This window comes from Procambarus clarkii, chromosome 37 (assembly GCF_040958095.1).
Source record: "Procambarus clarkii isolate CNS0578487 chromosome 37, FALCON_Pclarkii_2.0, whole genome shotgun sequence".
Lineage (NCBI taxonomy): Eukaryota > Metazoa > Arthropoda > Malacostraca > Decapoda > Cambaridae > Procambarus > Procambarus clarkii.
In genome coordinates, this window is record NC_091186.1 from 40,195,240 (window position 1) to 40,217,308 (window position 22,069).

General features: G+C 36.8%; 1 protein-coding gene and 1 long non-coding RNA gene across 2 annotated transcripts; both read right to left on the bottom strand.

The window, feature by feature from the left end:
• Positions 1 to 12,418: 12,418 nt before the first annotated feature.
• LOC138371985 (uncharacterized) lies at positions 12,419 to 15,275 on the bottom strand. The gene is made up of 5 exons (XM_069337010.1): positions 15,121 to 15,275; positions 14,499 to 14,719; positions 14,018 to 14,177; positions 13,019 to 13,125; positions 12,419 to 12,551 (listed from the first exon to the last, which is right to left on the bottom strand). The coding sequence occupies exons 2-5, from the start codon at positions 14,706 to 14,708 to the stop codon at positions 12,435 to 12,437; spliced, it is 594 nt and encodes a 197-aa protein (XP_069193111.1). The 5' UTR covers positions 14,709 to 14,719; positions 15,121 to 15,275; the 3' UTR covers positions 12,419 to 12,434.
• A 295-nt stretch (positions 15,276 to 15,570) lies between these two features.
• Positions 15,571 to 17,017, bottom strand: LOC138371984 (uncharacterized). The gene is made up of 3 exons (XR_011230608.1): positions 16,891 to 17,017; positions 16,569 to 16,661; positions 15,571 to 16,378 (listed from the first exon to the last, which is right to left on the bottom strand). It is a non-coding gene; the product is annotated as an uncharacterized lncRNA (long non-coding RNA).
• Positions 17,018 to 22,069: the final 5,052 nt, after the last annotated feature.

Here is a 22,069-nt window from a genome sequence, read left to right on the forward strand (position 1 = left end):
CTGTGTGAAAATCCCCCCAGAGTGTATGTTGGGATTGTGTGAAAATCCTGGTCCGGCTTCAGTAGAAGCCTCAGGAAACCCTCGTGTGTTCAGCAGAACTTCAGGTTGCAGTTCTTTCCCATGTCGTGGCCTGATTGTCTGTTGTGTGTGCAATTGGACAACCAAACACAGGTTGTTAGTGTGATTACTCGCTGAGATCAAATTAGTATTAGTGAGGAGTGCTAAACATGCCCTCGTACTGATTTTTTAGGCTTACGCTAATTTCTTTGTAGTCCTCTGTGCATGAACCTTCGTTTATAATAATAGGTCCAATACTGGATGAGATTTTTATTACGATTTCACATACTTGAAGAAATATTCTGGAGTGTTCTTTTTCTCTTGAGTTGCTTTCTGTTCTAATTTACAAGGCTTTACAAGAATGTAAAAACATCATTGCCATGTATTCTTATAAACCCAATGTACCTACTATTATATAAATAAATAAATTGCATTTCTTCACTCTGGTATGGTTGGTGGACGTATGGTTGATGTGAGGCCTCACCAGGTGACTCTCTGGGTGTTACTGGCATCAGTGAAGTGCCAGAAGCAGAGCTTTCTTTCCTTCACAGTTGAGGGGAGGAACCAGTGGAGCTGGGGGTGCCCAAAGCCTCACAGGGACAACGACTATCCAAAGTGGACCTCTGGGCTCATATTGCTGCTCAGCAACGACAGCAGTGATTCTTGTTGACACTCCCAAGTTGGCTGAGAAAGAACTAAGAAATAATCCCTAACTGTTACGATATTATGTTATGAACTCCCAATATATATATATATATATATATATATATATATATATATATATATATATATATATATATATATATATATATATATATATATGACAATGTCAGACCACGGAGGAAAATGAAACAGGAATTTCCTTAAGTACTTTCGTATATTAAATACATCTTCAGAAGGAAGGTGTTGACAGAAAGAACATGGATATTTTCAAATTAGCTGTATACTAATGCCATTATTAAATTAATTTTTATTCCTTCTGAAGATTCATTCCTTCTGAAGATGTATTTAATATACGAAAGTACTTAAGGAAATTCCTGTTTCATTTTCCTCCGTGGTCTGACATTGTCACATTCTTAATCACGTGTTTATTTTCGTGATATACACACACATATATATATGTATATATATATATTATATATATATATATATATATATATATATATATATATATATATATATATATATATATATATATATATATATATATATATATGTCGTACCTAATAGCCAGAACGCACTTCTCAGCCTATTATGCAAGGCCCAATTTGCCTAATAAGCCAAGTTTTCATGAATTAATTGTTTTTCGACTACTTAACCTACCTAACCTAACCTAACCTAACTTTTTTCGGCTACCTAACCTAACGTAACCTATAAAGATAGGTTAGGTTAGGTTAGGTAGGGTTGGTTAGGTTCGGTCATATATCTACGTCAATTTTAACTCCAATAAAAAAAAATTGACCTCATACATAATGAAATGGGTAGCTCTATCATCTCATAAGCAAAAAATTAGAGAAAATATATTAATTTATGAAAACTTGGCTTATTAGGCAAATCGGGCCTTGCATAGTAGGCTGAGAAGTGCGTTCTGGCTATTAGGTACGACATATATATATATATATGTCGTACCTAGTAGCCAGAACGCACTTCTCGGCCTAATATGCAAGGCCCGATTTGCCTAATAAGCCAAGTTTTCCTGAATTAATATATTTTCTCTAATTTTTTTTTTTTTATGAAATGATAAAGCTACCCATTTCATTATGTATGAGGTCAATTTTATTTTATTGGAGTTTAAATTAACGAAGATATATGACCTAACCTAACCTAACCTATCTTTATAGGTTAGGTTAGGTTAGGTAGCCGAAAAAGTTAGGTTAGGTTAGGTTAGGTAGTCGAAAAATCATTAATTCATGAAAACGTGGATTATTAGGCAAATCGGGCCTAATATGCAAGGCCCGATTTGCCTAATAGGCCAAGTTTTCATGAATTAATGATTTTACGACTACCTAACCTACCTAACCTAACCTAACCTAACTTTTTTGGCTACCTAACCTATAAAGATAGGTTACGTTAGGTTAGGTAGGGTTGGTTAGGTTCGGTCATATATCTACGTTAATTTTAACTCCAATAAAAAAAAATTGACCACCTACATAATGAAACGGGTAGCTTTATCATTTCATAAGAAAAAAATTAGAAAAAATATATTAATTCAGGAAAACTTGGCTTATTAGGCAAATCGGGCCTTGCATAGTAGGCCGAGAAGTGCGTTCTGGCTACTAGGTACGACATATATATATATATATATATATATATATATATATATATATATATATATATATATATATATATATATATATATATATATATATATATATATATATATATATGTGTGTGTGTGTGTGTGTTAAGAGGGAGTAACCTACAGCATCAATGTAAAACATAGCCTGGCCAAATATCACTAAGTGTCTAGGGGAGTGAAAGGCTAACAAAAAATAATCCAGTTTACTGGGCATTAACATACCAAAAAAATGAATACAATCTATAAACTCACACTCAATAATTTATCCAGCTTCTCAAAGCTGGGCATGATCATCAATAGGTCTCAAAACTGCATACAATCAGCACTAGCTGACGCCAGGCTCTATCGTGGCGCAGTGGGACACTAGCACCTATTATGCTGCTAATACCAATACAGGGTGGTGGTGTCACAACCATTAACAAATGAGGTATGAGGAATCAATATCATATACAGCACAATGGCATCACTTAAGATCCTCAGCTACCCACCTCACTAAGATATATAACAGCACCTATCACCTGGTATAAAGGATGCACAATAATAGAATTGATCCATGGTATACATTACTGCAACATGACAAATATCCTAGCAGTCAAATGACACAAATAAGGTCACAAAACCCGGACCGTAGCGGCAACACATGCGCTCGACTGAGAAAATCAAAGAGTGACCGCCCAGAGCCATGCTGGCCGGGAGCGACACTGTATCCACCTCTATGAGTCAGCTGACGCCTCTCTTTCAAATATCTCAAGCTCATATACAGACATATCTCGATCAAGAACTTCTAATTCATATATCAACAAAATAAAGACTATAATACACAACTTTATATAATAATACATATCAATAATTCAGTACATTAAAGATTATACTATGATATAAAAATATGTGAACAAAGAAAGACATGGTAACACTGGCGGGAGAGGGGAGGAGGGGTTAAGGGAGGATTTCAAGACGTCTGCCAGCCAGCCATTATACATAAGTATACATGAATACAATATAGAGTATATATATATATATATACATGTGTATCAAAACCATGTCTATGTGGTATACATCTCACAGTGCCAAAATATAATTTAATGTTAGAGGACAATGTAATGAACAATAATGAAAGGGAAATTACACAGTATACATGACAGTAATACATCCGAGACCTAAATTTATACATTTTCCATCATAGTTTACATAATATTTCCTATACAGCATTATGTAGCAATCTATAATATAAGCATATACGGATGTTTTTCAAGCTACATGACATTCACTAGATTTCTAAAATATATCCACAAATACATGGCAAGAACATATAATACAGATATATAATATAAATAGATATATGTGGAATACATTGGCAATACACATTAAATACTAGTGTGTTGTCGAAAACAGAATAACTACATCAATTAATATTTGTGATACTAGGCTAATCAGCCAAGATATCACTATACAGTTTGAGCACATCATACACCAGCTACAGTATGATCATACTGGTGTATGTGTGGTCATAACACCACCTCACACCCATATGGTAATATCACAACACACCATGGACCAGTATGGTAATATCACAACACACCATGGACCAGTACGGTAATATCACAACACACCGTGGTCCAGTATGGTAATATCACAACACACCATGGACCAGTATGGTAATATCACAACACACCGTGGTCCAGTATGGTAATATCACAACACACCATGGACCAGTATGGTAATATTACAACACATCATGGTCCAGTATGGTAATATCACAACACACCATGGACCAGTATGGTAATATCACAACACACCATGGTCCAGTATGATAATATCACAACACACCGTGGTCCAGTATGGTAATATCACAACACACCATGGACCAGTATGGTAATATCACAACACACCATGGTCCAGTATGGTAATATCACAACACACCATGGACCAGTATGGTAATATCACAACACACCATGGTCCAGTATGGTAATATCACAACACACCTGAGTGATAGTGAAATAGCAGTGATAGTGAAGTGATGGTAGTATAGTAGTGGTAGTGATATAGTAGTGATGGTGCGGTAGTGGTATTGTAGCAATGATAGTGATATAACAGTGAATGTAAGGAGGTTACAGTACTGAGAAGATATAGCATTGATGGTGATACAGCCGTCATTGTCAAGTATATGATACCAAAGTATAAATACCAAAGTGTTAAATACCAAAGATAGTGAAGTTATGATGATATAGTGATGATGCAATTGACGATCACAAAACACTGATCATTTTATGCGGAAAATCCACAGAGAAATATGAAATGAGGTGAACGTTTCGGCTTTGTTAAAGCCTTTGTCAACACCAGACTGACTGAGGAGAAGGGAGAAGGGAGAAGGGGGGAAGATATATAGGCCGACACCTGACCAACCCATCCCAAGGGTTGGTCAGGTGTAATTAACCAAAAACAGATATAGCTGAGCTTAGAATGGTCAAAGAGGATTAAGCGGTCAGAGAATAAGGATGAAAGATTAAAGAAAAGCCTCATGAACACACAATATATGAATATACAAATATAATGAGACATTGTAAGCCTCTCTATCAGAGTTGTTTCTTAAACTGTTGTGCAATATTATAACTTAAAAATGGATCAAGTTTGTACATTCCAGTACTAACATTAAGAAGATTTGGACACTGACTGATTAGAGCAGACTCAATCAAATTCCGTTCCACGAAATCCCCACAATATATCAGCTATACCTGTTTTTGGTTAATTACACCTGACCAACCCTTGGGATGGGTTGGTCAGGTGTCGGCCTATATATCTTCCCCCCTTCTCCCTTCTCCTCAGTCAGTCTGGTGTTGACAAAGGCTTTAACAAAGCCGAAACGTTCACCTCAATTCATATTTCTCTGTGGATTTTCCGCATAGTGATGATATTATGATGATATATGATGATATATGCATCTATGCGGCACGCATAGATGCAATAAAGCACCTAAATTATTGGGATCATCTCAAAGCCCTCCAAATGTACTCACTAGAAAGAAGACGAGAGAGATATCAAATAATATACACCTGGAAGATACTGGAGGGCCAAGTACCAAATCTACACAGTAAAATAACAATGTACTGGAGTAAACGATATGGAAGAAAATGTAGAATAGAACCAGTGAAGAGCAGAGGTGCCATAGGCACAATCAGAGAACACTGTATAAACATCAGAGGTCCGCTGTTGTTCAACGTCCTCCCAGCAAGCATAAGAAATATTGCCGGAACAACCGTGGACATTTTCAAGAGGAAACTAGATTTATTCCTCCAAGGAGTGCCGGACCAACCTGGCTGTGGTGGGTATGTGGGCCTGCGGGCCGCTCCAAGCAACAGCCTGGTGGACCAAACTCTCACAAGTCAAGCCTGGCCTCGGGCCGGGCTTGGGGAGTAGAAGAACTCCCAGAACCCCATCAACCAGGTATCAACCAGGTATAGTGATAAAGGTCTGTCCTTAAGTTACATTATCATCAAAACACGCAGTCCATGGTGATGCTGAAGTGATGGTGATGGTGGTGGTACAGTGAACTAGAGTGGCAGCACAACACCACAATAGTGGTGGTACAGTGAACTAGAGTGGCAGCACAACACCACAATAGTGGTGGTACAGTGAACTAGAGTGGCAGCACAACACCACAGTAGTGATGGTACAGTGAACTAGAGTGGCAGCACAACACCACAGAAGTGATGGTGATGGTACAGTGAACTAGAGTGTCAGCACTACACCACAGTAGTGATGGTACAGTGAACTATAGTGGCAGCACAACACCACAGTAGTGATGGTACAGTGAACTATAGTGGCAGCACAACACCACAGTAGTGATGGTACAGTGAACTAGAGTGGCAGCACAACACCACAGTAGTGATGGTACAGTGAACTAGAGTGGCAGCACAACACCACAGTAGTGATGGTGGTGGTACAGTGAACTAGAGTGGCAGCACAACACCACAGTAGTGATGGTGGTGGTACAGTGAACTAGAGTGGCAGCACAACACCACAGTAGTGATGGTGGTGGTACAGTGAACTAGAGTGGCAGCACAACACCACAGTAGTGATGGTGATGGTACAGTGAACTAGAGTGGCAGCACAACACCACAGTAGTGATGGTGGTGGTACAGTGAACTAGAGTGGCAGCACAACACCACAGTAGTGATGGTGGTGGTACAGTGAACTAGAGTGGCAGCACAACACCACAGTAGTGATGGTGATGGTACAGTGAACTAGAGTGGCAGCACAACACCACAGTAGTGATGGTGGTGGTACAGTGAACTAGAGTGGCAGCACAACACCACAGTCCACCACAGTCACCTCCGTAATGTCACTGTGGTTGACTGCTGCCCTCACCACATCCAGGCCGCTCACCACATCACCGAAGACACCTGACCACTGGTCACCATCCTGGCGGTCCCTGGTGGCGATGCCGAACTGGGCACACCAGGGACCCCCCGGCCCCCACAAGGCCCACACAGCTCCTGCCCGGCCTGACTCCCAGTACTGCCCCTGGAGGTCAGGCAGCAGTGGGGCTCCTCCCTCACCGTCATTACTCTCGTAGTCTCCGCCCGCCACACACTCCCCCGGCTCACCCTTGCACTCCACCCACAACAGTTTAGTGTTGCGGTAGGTGTGGCCCCGCTGGCCTGTACACAACAACACAAACTGTCTGGCCAGCGGAGTGTCAGGGGTCAGCCGGATGGTGACCCGCCCTCTTGTTGACCCCGCCCACCCGAGGTCAAGGAACGCCAGGGTGCAGGAGGGCTCCAGCATGCCCACAACCTCACTCTCCTGCAGGAAATGAAATAAATCATGCTGATAACTGTATAACAAAATGTTATCATATTAGTTACCATAACTCAGTAATGTCAGTAAGAAAAGTGGGTGTAATAAAGTAACCTGGAGGGTGTGGGCGTGGGCGGGCGTGGGCTGATGCACGAGTGGGTGGAGGTACAGCTGTCCATCTTGTCGAGTTATCCTGGCGGAGCAGCGGCCATCTTGGTCTTCCTGGAAGGCCAACACCCGGCCAGCCTCTTGACGGGCTCCCTCATCCTGCGGAGGTCCTCAACCTGTGGACAGTGTCAGCCCCATTATCACCTGTGGTCAGTGTCAGCCCCATTATCACCTGTGGTCAGTGTCAGCCTCATTATCACCTGTGGTCAGTGTCAGCCCCATTATCACCTGTGGTCAGTGTCAGCCCCATTATCACCTGTGGTCAGTGTCAGCCCCATTATCACCTGTGGTCAGTGTCAGCCCCATTATCACCTGTGGACAGTGTCAGCCCCATTATCACCTGTGGTCAGTGTCAGCCCCATTCCCAGCAAACAATTTTAGGTTGCCACAACATATCTGGAAAGTATTTGAAAGGATTGGAAACGTTTGTTTTATCGTATCAGATACGATATTGTGTGTGGACTTAAATAGGTTTCCAAAACTTATAACCAAGACATATGTATCTAACACTAATTTGAGATGTTGTGGCAACTTTACACTCCTAACATGAGTCATTAATAATCCATTCATACACCAATATGAATCTCTTGTGAAAGGTTTGAGCCTAATCTGAACCCTTTTCACATCTTTGTGTTTAAAGTTAAATTTCTTGAAATTAAATTATATTATTTTATATTATATTATATTATTTATTATATTTTATTTTATGTATTATTATTTTTCTTATATTTTTTTATATTATATTATTGTTTATAATTTAAATATTAAAACTAATTTAAGGGTAAAAAAAATCAAATAATTTATATTTCTTTTATTATTTACTAACAAATCAGCAAAAATACAAAAACATACGACCTATATAATTATATATATAATATATATATAAATAATATATATATAAATAATATATATATAAATAATATATATATATATATATATATATATATATATATATATATATATATATTAGTGTAATATATAAGGGTGTAGTGTAATAGTATATATATTATATATATATATATATATATATATATATATATATATATATATATATATATAAATAATATATATAATATATTTATATATAAATAATATATATATAAATAATTATATAAATAATATATATATATATAAATAATATTTATATATATAAATAATATATGATAACCATCTTTGTAACCTATGTGTAACTCCCTCTTTGTAACAAAGTTCAAATAAAGCAAATATATATGTGTACATACAAAAGAATGGGGGTGGTAGAATATAATATTAGTGTTTAGTGAGTGACCACAAGGTCTCCTCTGAATACTTTTTATTTTCTTCTCCGAGGCTATGGGTCCCCACATTGGCACCAGAGGTCTTACTCACAAACTTTTTATATAATATATATATAAATAATATATATATAAAGTTAAAACTAGCTAATTATATGTAGATATATGATAACTAACCAACCCTACCAAACCTAACCTATATATATATATATATATATATATATATATATATATATATATATATATATATATATATATATATATATATATATATATGTCGTACCTAATAGCCAGAACGTACTTATCAGCCTACTATTCAAGGCCCGATTTGCCTAATAAGCCAAGTTTTCATGAATTAATGTTTTTTCGACTACCTAACCTACCTAACCTAACCTAACCTAACTTTTTCTGCTACCTAACCGAACCTAACCTATGAAGATAGGTTAGGTTAGGTTAGGTAGGGTTGGTTAGGTTCGGTCATATATCTACGTTAATTTTAACTCCATTAAAAAAAAATTGACCTCATACATAATGAAATGGGTAGCTTTATCATTTCGTAAGAAAAAACTAGAGAAAACATATTAATTCATGAAAACTTGGCTTATTAGGCAAATCGGGCCTTGCATTGTAGGCTGATAAGTGCGTTCTGGCTACTAGGTACGACATATATATATACACACACATATATATTAGTATATTTTGGTAGCAGTCTTTCCTGTAGACATATATTATTAAATATGACCGAAAAAGTAAGATTAATAATTCTAACACGAATTTTCTCAATCTTTCGTACATTTCGCTTCACTGTTGGAGGTAAATCAAAAATAAATTCTCCAAAATGCATTTTTATTTCTAGTCTGACGCGACACGAGCGCGTTTCGTAAAACTTATTACATTTTCAAAGACTTTAGTTCACAAATACACAACTGAATAGAACTTACGCATCTCCGATTTTATATCTACATTTGAGTGAGGTGGAAGGGGTGATGTGGCATTAACACAAGACAGAACAAAATGTGGTATTAATAGGGTATTAATTTCATCAACACAAGACAGAACAAGAGTATTAATAGGGTATTAATTTCATCAACACAAGACAGAACACGAAACAATGGATATTGAATAGAAGTGTTTGTAGAAAGCCTATTGGTCCATATTTCTTGATGCTTCTATATTGGAGCGGAGTCTTGAGGTGGGTAGAATATAGTTGTGCAATAATTGGCTGTTGATTGCTGGTGTTGACTTCTTGATGTGTAGTGCCTCGCAAACGTCAAGCCGCCTGCTATCGCTGTATCTATCGATGATTTCTGTGTTGTTTACTAGGATTTCTCTGGCGATAGTTTGGTTGTGGGAAGAGATTATATGTTCCTTAATGGAGCCCTGTTGCTTATGCATCGTTAAACGCCTAGAAAGAGATGTTGTTGTCTTGCCTATATACTGGGTTTTTTGGAGCTTACAGTCCCCAAGAGGGCATTTGAAGGCATAGACGACGTTAGTCTCTTTTAAAGCGTTCTGTTTTGTGTCTGGAGAGTTTCTCATGAGTAGGCTGGCCGTTTTTCTGGTTTTATAGTAAATCGTCAGTTGTATCCTCTGATTTTTGTCTGTAGGGATAACGTTTCTATTAACAATATCTTTCAGGACCCTTTCCTCCGTTTTATGAGCTGTGGAAAAGAAGTTCCTGTAAAATAGTCTAATAGGGGGTATAGGTGTTGTGTTAGTTGTCTCTTCAGAGGTTGCATGGCTTTTCACTTTCCTTCTTATGATGTCTTCGACGAAACCATTGGAGAAGCCGTTATTGACTAGGACCTGCCTTACCCTACAGAGTTCTTCGTCGACTTGCTTCCATTCTGAGCTATGGCTGAGAGCACGGTCGACATATGCGTTAACAACACTCCTCTTGTACTTGTCTGGGCAGTCGCTGTTGGCATTTAGGCACATTCCTATGTTTGTTTCCTTAGTGTAGACTGCAGTGTGGAAACCTCCGACCTTTTCCATGACTGTTACATCTAGAAAGGGCAGCTTCCCATCCTTTTCCATCTCGTAAGTGAAACGCAGCACGGAACTCTGCTCAAATGCCTCCTTCAGCTCCTGCAGATGTCTGACATCAGGTACCTGTGTAAAAATGTCATCAACATACCTGCAGTATATGGCCGGTTTCAAGTTCATGTCGACTAAGACTTTTTGCTCGATGGTACCCATGTAGATGTAGGTGTCCTGTTTGCAAACTTCTACATGGGTACCATCGAGCAAAAAGTCTTAGTCGACATGAACTTGAAACCGGCCATATACTGCAGGTATGTTGACGACATTTTCACACAGGTACCTGATGTCAGACATCTGCAGGAGCTGAAGGAGGCATTTGAGCAGAGTTCCGTGCTGCGTTTCACTTACGAGATGGAAAAGGATGGGAAGCTGCCCTTTCTAGATGTAACAGTCATGGAAAAGGGCGGAGGTTTCCACACTGCAGTCTACACTAAGGAAACAAACATAGGAATGTGCCTAAATGCCAACAGCGACTGCCCAGACAGGTACAAGAGGAGTGTTGTTAACGCATATGTCGACCGTGCTCTCAGCCACAGCTCAGAATGGAAGCAAGTCGACGAAGAACTCTGTAGGGTAAGGCAGGTCCTAGTCAATAACGGCTTCTCCAATGGTTTCGTCGAAGACATCATAAGAAGGAAAGTGAAAAGCCATGCAACCTCTGAAGAGACAACTAACACAACACCTATGCCCCCTATTAGACTATTTTACAGGAACTTCTTTTCCACAGCTCATAAAACGGAGGAAAGGGTCCTGAAAGATATTGTTAATAGAAACGTTATCCCTACAGACAAAAATCAGAGGATACAACTGACGATTTACTATAAAACCAGAAAAACGGCCAGCCTACTCATGAGAAACTCTCCAGACACAAAACAGAACGCTTTAAAAGAGACTAACGTCGTCTATGCCTTCAAATGCCCTCTTGGGGACTGTAAGCTCCAAAAAAAACAGTATATAGGCAAGACAACAACATCTCTTTCTAGGCGTTTAACGATGCATAAGCAACAGGGCTCCATTAAGGAACATATAATCTCTTCCCACAACCAAACCATCGCCGGAGAAATCCTAGTAAACAACACAGAAATCATCGATAGATACAGCGATAGCAGGCGGCTTGACGTTTGCGAGGCACTACACATCAAGAAGTCAACACCAGCAATCAACAGCCAATTATTGCACAACTATATTCTACCCACCTCAAGACTCCGCTCCAATATAGAAGCATCAAGAAATATGGACCAATAGGCTTTCTACAAACACTTCTATTCAATATCCATTGTTTCATGTTCTGTCTTGTGTTGATGAAATTAATACCCTATTAATACTCTTGTTCTGTCTTGTGTTGATGAAATTAATACCCTATTAATACCACATTTTGTTCTGTCTTGTGTTAATGCCACATCACCCCTTCCACCTCACTCAAATGTAGATATAAAATCGGAGATGCGTAAGTTCTATTCAGTTGTGTATTTGTGAACTAAAGTCTTTGAAAATGTAATAAGTTTTACGAAACGCGCTCGTGTCGTGTCAGACTAGAAATAAAAATGAATTTTGGAGAATTGATTTTTGATTTACCTCCAACAGTGAAGCGAAATGTACGAAAGATTGAGAAAATTCGTGTTAGAATTATTAATCTTACTTTTTCGGTCATATTTAATAACACATATATATATATAGGTTATATATATATATATATATATATATATATATATATATATATATATATATATATATATATATATATATATATTATTAATTATATATATACATATATACACACAGAAACAAAGATTCTTCTATATAGACATTAGAGAAGATTCAGCGGTACGCCATGCACCAGGCTCGCCACCATTTTCAGTATTCGTCATATCCAAGTCTGCTGTGTGATGCACATGTCTTCTTGCTTCACCACCCTGTAATGAAATATTGTTTGTTACTAATTGTTTTCAATAATACATTATTTTATTATATAATATTTAATTTATTAATTAAAAACCCTTTCCATATTATAGAAAAAAAACTAAAACAAGAATCTATATAAAACTATAGAATAGAATAGAATAGAATAATAGAATAGAATCTATATAGAATCTATATATCATATATATATTTATTTAAATAAATATATATATATAAATATATATATATATATTTATATATATATATATATTATTATATCCTGCATTATTCCAGCCCATTATTAGAGATAGTAGCCACCTCTTATTTTGGTTTTCTTTCATTATTAGTGCTCAGAAAATTAAATATATCTACATATTTAGTCAAAATCAATTACATTATTTTATCTTATTCATAGCATAAATGTTCACAAAGATTACTAAAAAGAGATTGAATTAGACTACAGCAAATTGGCAAACTTTACCTTGTATCTGTTTCCACCGTGTTTGTTTGGGGCGTTCTTCAACATATCAGCAATACTTGTCTCAACATCTCTTTCAGTTGCATTAGTGTGGGTGTTGATACACGCTTCTGGAAATTTATAAGAATTAATTAATATATATAATTATAATTCACTTTGTCAGGAGACAAGAAGCCACAGAGTAATAACATTCTTGGCGTTTATTGAGGTGTTCCCCTGTTTTCCAGTCTTCCTCCGTCCCCTCGTCCCCTTTGTCCTCCCCAGCATTCTCCATTCCCTTGTCCCCACCATCCCCAGTTCCCTCGTCCTCCCCATTATTACCCTCTCCTCTGTTCCCTCGTCTTCCCACCATCCCCCCTCTCGTCCTCCCCACCATTCTAAACTACCTCATCCGATGCATTCCATAATGGTCTGATGCTTCCATCAGAAAATTGGGAACATCAAATGATCTGACGTTCCCAATTTTCTGATGGGAACATCAAATGATCTGATATTCCCATCACTGAAAAATAAGAACAGCTAAAAAAAATGATATGAAAAAATAGAAAATAAAATATACTCATGAAATGAACAGAATGGTTAACAACGCAGCTCAATTGCAATGCAATGTCACAAATAACATTTAATAACAATAACATTTAAATATACTTTAAGATATAATCTAGAAGAAAATAAGGACATTGAAACGGTTCATGAACTCTATTTCAATAAAGGACACTATGGGGAACTTTGAAAAATAGTTAATGAGTATAATTAGACAGACTTGTTGCTAGGCAGAGGAGTAAATAATGAGATATATGGCAAATTTTGCAAAATATACAATGAAGGTACACAAACATTCATACCCAAACAAAGCAAAATGCTAGGTAAGAACAAAGCAGTTGGCCCGTAGGAGAAAGGAGATACCCACAAGACTAGAATACAAGTCATTAACAAGCATGCAAGTATAATACATAATACATGCAGACATATATAATCCAAAAAAATGTCAAATTTACGTACTTATTATTACATTACAAATATCCAAGGTTTTGAAGACACGTTTCCTCTTGCGCCCAACGAGTGAATACTGAGACCAGACCCCATAGGTCCCTATCCTCTTCATCATTCGTCTCACTGTGTCTCCACAGTTTGCACCGCCCATTTGAGACAGCGTCTGGACCTGTTAAAATAATGCACAAGCTGTAAGGTAATAGAGAATAATATATATCTTTCAATCTCAACATTAGATTTTCTAATTTCCAACTGTATTAAATAAATAGCATTAAAATATTTTCCTTCTTAACTATTACAAAAATTCACGAATTTGAGTAACTTTTGCTTTTGTTTTATTTGTACCTTAAACATAACACTGAACAATCAATCATGTGCCACCCCACCTTCCTTCATCCGCAAAAAAACTAATCAAAAGACATATGTACAAGGCTAAAAAAATTAAGCAACACTTACCATACTCAGGCTAAAAGAATTAAGCAACACTTACCATACTCTTTTTATATTCACTGTTAACTTTTTGCTCGTGTGACAGACTTTCCACCTGCTCAACAGTTTCAAGTGGGGATGGAAGAATGTCTTCCAGGATTGGTATATCTCCATGTGTTTTTGACATATGGGTTTCTGTCATTTTAACAATATTCAGGATATCCCCTGATAAAAATGTCAATTTTGATAATTCCTTCATTATGTATTCCATTTTTTCTGTTACTGCAAAAAAAAAAAAAGGCTTACTAGAACAAGCATTTAGTGTTGCATATATATGATATATGTATTGATCCTTAGTGGATCCTATTTTAGTGACAGATACATTGGTGTCAGGTCACTGTCAAATGGGCTACTGTCATGTAGCCTTCAATTATGTAACCTCTCTCATTCTATGATAGGGGTGACAGGGCAGCATCCTTAGACCCCCTCCTATTTGTTATATACATCAATGATCTCCTTTATGTCTCTAACATGATTAAACCTGTATTGTTTGATGATACTACCATCATCTACTTAGTTGCTTTACAAGAATGTAAAATTTCAAGTCTGTACTCTCCCTCAATGTATTTTCTTGTATGTATAACAAAAAATAAAGAATCAACACATAATAAATCGGTACTTACTAGATTTTTCGAAAGGAGAGCTTTCAGTTCTGTCTTGTCTTGGAGTTTGAGGGGAAGGTTTTGTACTCGGCCTGTAGATAAACTTGCTGGTTCCACAAGATTCTGTCAAGGGTGGAAGCGTATTAGCATTGTATAGAAAATATTTACAAAATAGTTTTAAATACATAAAACTACAAATAGAAATTATTGAATAATTACATTAGCTTATAGCTTTTATGAATGCATTAAAAAATTTTGTTTCACACAATGGAGCGACACCATTTAAAGTGTTTCCATCACCCTGAAGGCTGGTAAAAATATATTACATTAAAATCATACACAAGTACGTTACTATCTGTGTATGTAAATGTTTCTCCAGTTACTTAAAGCTTACCAGTTCTGTCTTGTCTAGGAGTTTGAGGGGAAGGTTTTGTACTCGGCCTGTAGATAGACTTGCTGGTCCCACAAGATTCTGTCAGGGGTGGAAGCGTATTAGCATTGTATAGAAAATATTTACAAAATAGTTTTAAATACAAAATAGTTCTGTCCAGTTCTGTCTTGTTCTGTTAAAAAGAAAACCATCATACAAAAAGAAATAAAATGTTTTCAATTAAATTAAATTACCTGATTCCTGTATCATATTATTTTGATGTTCATCTAGAGTCAGCTTACACTCGGCAGTCTTTCGGGGCATGGAAACAGTTACTTTTCTTGGTGGTGAATCTTCACTGTCTGAAACAAAAACGTTTAATGCATTCAGAAAAGCTATTAACATATATCTATATATATATTTTAATATATTACCTAGCAAAATATATTACCTAGTAAATAAGATTATTTGTTCCATTAAGCCAATCATGTTTCATTTTTTTAACAATTATTTTGAATAACTCTAAACATTCATTCCTACATACCTCCATCCACATCATTTGGTATTCTTCTGTATTTTGCTGCCCTATGGTGATAACTTGTGTCTGTGTCACTTTCCATATTTGACGTTTCTTCTGCCTTTTTAAGGTGTTTTAGGGCAAGTTCCCAAGTACCTATAATAAAAATTAGAGTATATATAATTCATTATTACGAAACTTTGTATAACATCAAAACATTGAGAAATTTTTGATATAAACCATATGAATCAATGCTTGTATTTAATTACTATCAATGGAATACTGTAAATCTTGCTGATGTTGAAACGTCTCCATTTTGATAGGTCTGGTATTTCTCCTCTTTTGGCTTTCGATGATTGGTTTTCACGTGGCCAATAGCCCACGTTTGATCCCTGGAAAGGGGACATATATTTGTAAATATATGTATATGTAAATGTATGTCTCATAAATCGAGGCCCCACTGTATTTCATATATTATATACATATATATCTCTAAATCTATCAACATATATCATATACACATATTTTAAATACTAATGTTTTAATTTTGCAAATAAACAATATATATATATATTGACTTACATCAGATGCACTAAACATCCATTTGATATGGATGATTGACAATTCTCCTTCTTCATCTTCCACAACGATGTATTTATTTTCAGATTCAGCCATCTACAAATTTAAACTGATTAGGGACATTTTCTGCAGCACATTATCAGTGTCTAAGAAAATAAGCAGTCACTAATTTTATATAGTAGTACTAAACAACAATGTTAACCTTAATTCTAATATGTTATGATGGTGAACAATACTTTTTACTAAAGTTAAAAGTTTGCAATGTAAGCAAAGAGTATTCCTACAGCTTGCACAAGAATCAAAAACATAATCACAAGAAACTTACTAGTCATAAATCATGTAGTATTGACAAGAAGATATAAGTACTTTCTGTTTTCTTGATTAACATTCCTCTTGTTGATGTGTTAATGCTAGATACTTTTTTTAAAAAATCCTTACGTGGATTAACATTGAAGGCCCCAAATATTCTTGAATCACAAGGACTAGTAAATATTGGGCTTTGAAAAGGATATACCCTAACAATGAAGTAATTTTCTTCACTTCTTCGGCTGTGTACAGTCCTTAACACTTCACAGCAATTATATCCAGGTAACGAATATACATTGTTAGGAAATTTATGAGAAATTGTATTATCTGGAGATGTTTTATAAATCATGGTATTTTCAGCCTCCTTTATTCTTTTTGTAATTTGGACAATTGGATTTTTACTTGATCTGACCATCTTTTTCAGCTGATGCAAATAATTTTCAAATGGAAAAGCTGAACAACTGTCAAGAGTACCATGTTCCTCAGCATCTGCTGTTAGGTGAATCAAACTGTGAACATTGTAGACTAGAAAATCTTTCCCATACATATCACCACACCTTGATACAAAATTCAGCAAAAGGTCATGAGCATATTTGCCGTATTTTAAGGACATACATGTGGGCGAAACAAGAAAACTTATACCAACACTGAGAGTAAGGAAATGATCATACATCTCTTGGGGTAGAATACCTTTCAATACAAGCTTTCCTGTGTAGAGAAGAAACTGTCTGTATTCAGTTGCCTTCCATCTGTCAATTTCTTCCAAACCTTGTGGTTTACGTGCAAAAATATTGGGCACAAAATCTTTTATGCTCACCAATCTAGCACTAATTTCAGAAATCTGGCGGCTACATAATTTAAATGTGTTTTTCCGTATCCAGGTGACAAGAAGTCGCTTCATAACACCAAGGCACACCTGGTGCATATAGTCAATGGGAAACGCTGCAATTAAGTCTATGTTCAAGTCACAGAATGGTGATTTACCATGATGATGTTGCGAGTTAGATTGATTACGGAAGCGTGTGTCTGTTCTAATGGTTAAATTTGTTACTTCTGGATATGTCATTTTCCCCATCCAAGTACCTTTCTGTTCACATTTGTCACAGCCATAATAACCTGAAAACAGTTTTATGGACTTCACCATAGCCTTAGCAGGTGCATCACAAATTACACATTGTAATTTTAAGTTGATAATTCTGTTACCATACTGAATCCCATGCAACAAAAGGTCATCCATATCAGATATAAAATCATATAAGAAATTTAAATCACTTGGCTTAGAACATCCATACATGAGGACAACTGGAAAGACTTTCAAAGGTTTAATATTCATTACTGCACAAAGAACTGGCCACAAAGCATCATTTTTGCTTCTAAATATAGGAAGGCCATCAATGTTACATGACAATAATAATTGTCTCAGTCCTTTTATAGTTGCTTTTGGATATCTACTTATGTTTTTTAACAGTTCCTCTTTTAACCCAAAGTAGACATATTTCATTCCAGATTTTTGCTGAGTTTCTATGTACCTTTCAGAACTGATTAGTGTCCGAGCTGTTTTTGGTAAGTAGTCAATTCCCATTTGCCTCAAAATTTTTAATAATTCATCAACAGCATTGTGTGTAACACCATTCTTGTTTACCCACTGAATTAATAAATTCTGTGGGTAAACAAGTGAATGATGATTATCATGGTCATCATTCTCCTCCTCACTTTGAGAATTAGATAATACATCATGAATATCAGTAAGATTCATGTGTAAATCATCAATTTCAGAGCCTAATCCATACTCTTGATTTGACTCGGCTTCAAAAGAACTAATGTCATTGTCTGACGACTCAATCTCTGAACTTGATGCTGCCTCAGTAAGATTAATGGGTTCACTAGTGTGTACAGCTGTATTTGGATGCATTTTGTGTATACGTTTTAGCCTTCATGATACTTGCATCCATCTGTTGTTGTATTGGAGTCGCTTTTTTCGCTTATACTCGTACATTCTGTTAAAGAGTGTCAAATTTCTACATTAGACTACCATATTACCTATATTATTGTTAATAATGTATTGACAGATGCAATATGTATTGAAATTCTAAAAATAAGTCATTCATTATATACAATGTGTGATAATTAAAGCTGGTGCATATAACATCCTTGTCAGGCACATGCAAAAGTGAACACTTCCAGAATTGGAGACATGCAGAAATGTAACATGTGGAAATAGAGGCATGCCAAAACAAAGACATGCATAAATTCAAATTCTTATCTAAATAATTTCTAGTGATTATTATATAAATTATTCCATCAGTACTAGATCAAATATTCAATACCATCCTCCCTTTGGAAAGAGTAATCATGTCCTGTTGGACATTAATTATATGTTGAGATATAATCTAAAAGAAAATAGGGACATTGAAATTGTTGTTAAACTCTATTTCAATAAAGGACACTATAGGGAACCTCGAACCCTGTATTACAAGAGTAAGTGAAAATATTGGAAAAAATAATTAAAGCTAAATGTGAAGAACACCTGGAGATATGGTGCCCATATCTAAAGAATCACATCAACTGGAAAAGGTATAGACATGCCAATAAGTGGCTCCCAGGTTAGAGGCATAAAATGCCAAAACTAGATGGTAGAATAAAAAGATGATATTGTAAAAGGTAACCAAACAAAGATGCCACAGAAATATTAGAAAATTAACTTTCGCAAGCAGCGTGGTAGACACGGTTGGAACAAGTTAGGTGAGAGGGTGGTGGAGGCCAAAACCATAATCATAATCATCTGTATCAAACCTTATTACAGGTAAAACCAGTAGGCAGTCTACTGTATTTTATCAAACCCTTATTAGAATAATAGATCTCGTAATAATTTTGCAAAAATAGTGGCATTTACTATTTTTAAAAGATTATTAAAAAATTTACCGATATGGTGCATTCAGAAGACAAACCCAATTTTTCACTTTTGACAATTGAGCACCTGCTACATCCAGATTCTAGGGAGGAAAGGAAGGACGATCTTACTGGATCCCATAGCCTCTCCGAGGCACAAACCAGGCTTTTACACAACCCCCACCCCCTGCACCCGAGCTCAATTGTCAAAAGTGAAAAATTGGGTTTGTCTTCCGAATGCACCATATCGGTAAATTTTTTAATAATCTTTTAAAAATAGTAAATGCCACTATTTTTGCAAAATTATTACGAGATCTATTATTCTATAGAATAATGCATATAAATGCATATATGCAATTAAATAAAAAACAAGTAAATGTAAATAATTTTACCTTGCACCTAGATCCACCAAGCCTGTATGGCGCGCGTTTCAGTACTTCGGAAATCTAGAACTATCTAGAATCTCTAATCTGCAATGAAACAATACATATTATTGCACTTACCAAAACAAGGATGAATGTAGAAAATACAGAACTATTAGCTGAATATCAAATAAATGGATTTAATCTATTTCACACAGATAGATATATTAGATATTATATTATATTCCTTTCCTCCCTAGAATCTGGATGTAGCAGGTGCTCAATTGTCAAAAGTGAAAAATTTGGTTTATTTAACATACACGCCATAGACCGGCTTGGGAAAAAAAAGTTCGTAAAACCCAGGGGCCATAGACCGGCTTGGGAAAAAAAAGTTCGTAAAACCCAGGGGCCATAGACCGGCTTGGGAAAAAAAAGTTCGTAAAACCCAGGGGCCATAGACCGGCTATGAAAGAAAATTTGAGAAAACCCTGGGGCCATAGAACGGCTATTTAATCCCCTTGAATGGACCTGTGCATGGACCACTGAGGCATCGAAACAAAACACGAACCATAGACCGGCTTGGGAAAAAAAGTTCGTAAAACCCAGGGGCCATAGACCGGCTATTTAATCCCCCTTGAACGGACATGTGCATGGACCACTGAGGCATCGAAAAAAAACACGGGCCATAGACCGGCTTGGGAAAAAAAAGTTTGTATAACCCAGGGGGCCATAGACCGGCTTGGGAAAAAAAAGTTCGTAAAACCCAGGGGCCATAGACCGGCTTGGGAAAAAAAAGTTCGTAAAACCCAGGGGCCATAGACCGGCTATGAAAGAAAATTTTAGAAAACCATGGGGCCATAAAACGGCTATTTAATCCCCTTGAACGGACCTGTGCATGGACCACTGAGGCATCGAAAAAAAACACGGGCCATAGACCGGCTTGGGAAAAAAAAGTTCGTAAAACCCAGGGGCCATAGACCGGCTATTTAATCCCCTTGAACGGACATGTGCATGGACCAGAGGCATCGAAAAAAAACACGGGCCATAGACCGGCTTGGGAAAAAAAAGTTCGTAAAACCCAGGGGCCATAGACCGGCTATTTAATCCCCTTGAACGGACATGTGCATGGACCACTGAGGCATCGAAAAAAAACACGGGCCATATACCGGCTTGGGAAAAAAAAGTTTGTAAAACCCAGGGGCCATAGACCGGCTATTTAATCCCCTTGAACGGACCTGTGCATGGGCCACTGAGGCATCGAAAAAAAACACGGGCCATAGACCGGCTTGGGAAAAAAGCAAAATAGCCGGTCTATGGCCCGGCTGATGGCTGTGCATGGATGGCAAATGGCTAATGGCTGTTAGTTATGGAGCTAGGTTAGACTATGTATGTTTAAATCTCTGATTTAAACAGAGCCGGCTAATGGCAGTTAGTTATGGAGCTAGGTTAGACTATGTATGTTTAAATCTATGATTTAAACAGAGCCGGCTAATGGCAGTTAGTTATGGAGCTAGGTTAGACTATGTATGTTTAAATCTCTGATTTAAACAGAGCCAGTGTTCAGTCAAATAACTGAATTTATCAAATCTTATCCTTGTATAATATACAAGCTGATGTGAGATCCCTGTCTACAGGTGGACTGGAACTTCTATCAACTAATCCATACATCCCACCTGTCCCTTACAGCCCACGATCTATCATTAGGAAAACCATGTGAGAAATCTTTAAGGAATTCTGATAAAGAAAGAGATCAGGGGTGGTTCTAAATAGAAAACTATCACCTGAGGACCACATAAAGAACATTGTGTGAGGAGCCTATGCCATGCATTCCAACTTCAACAGCATGTTGTGGGGTGCCCATATTGTGTGCCATCAAATCTTATCCTTGTATAATATACAAGCTGATGTGAGATCCCTGTCTACAGGTGGACTGGAACTTCTATCAAC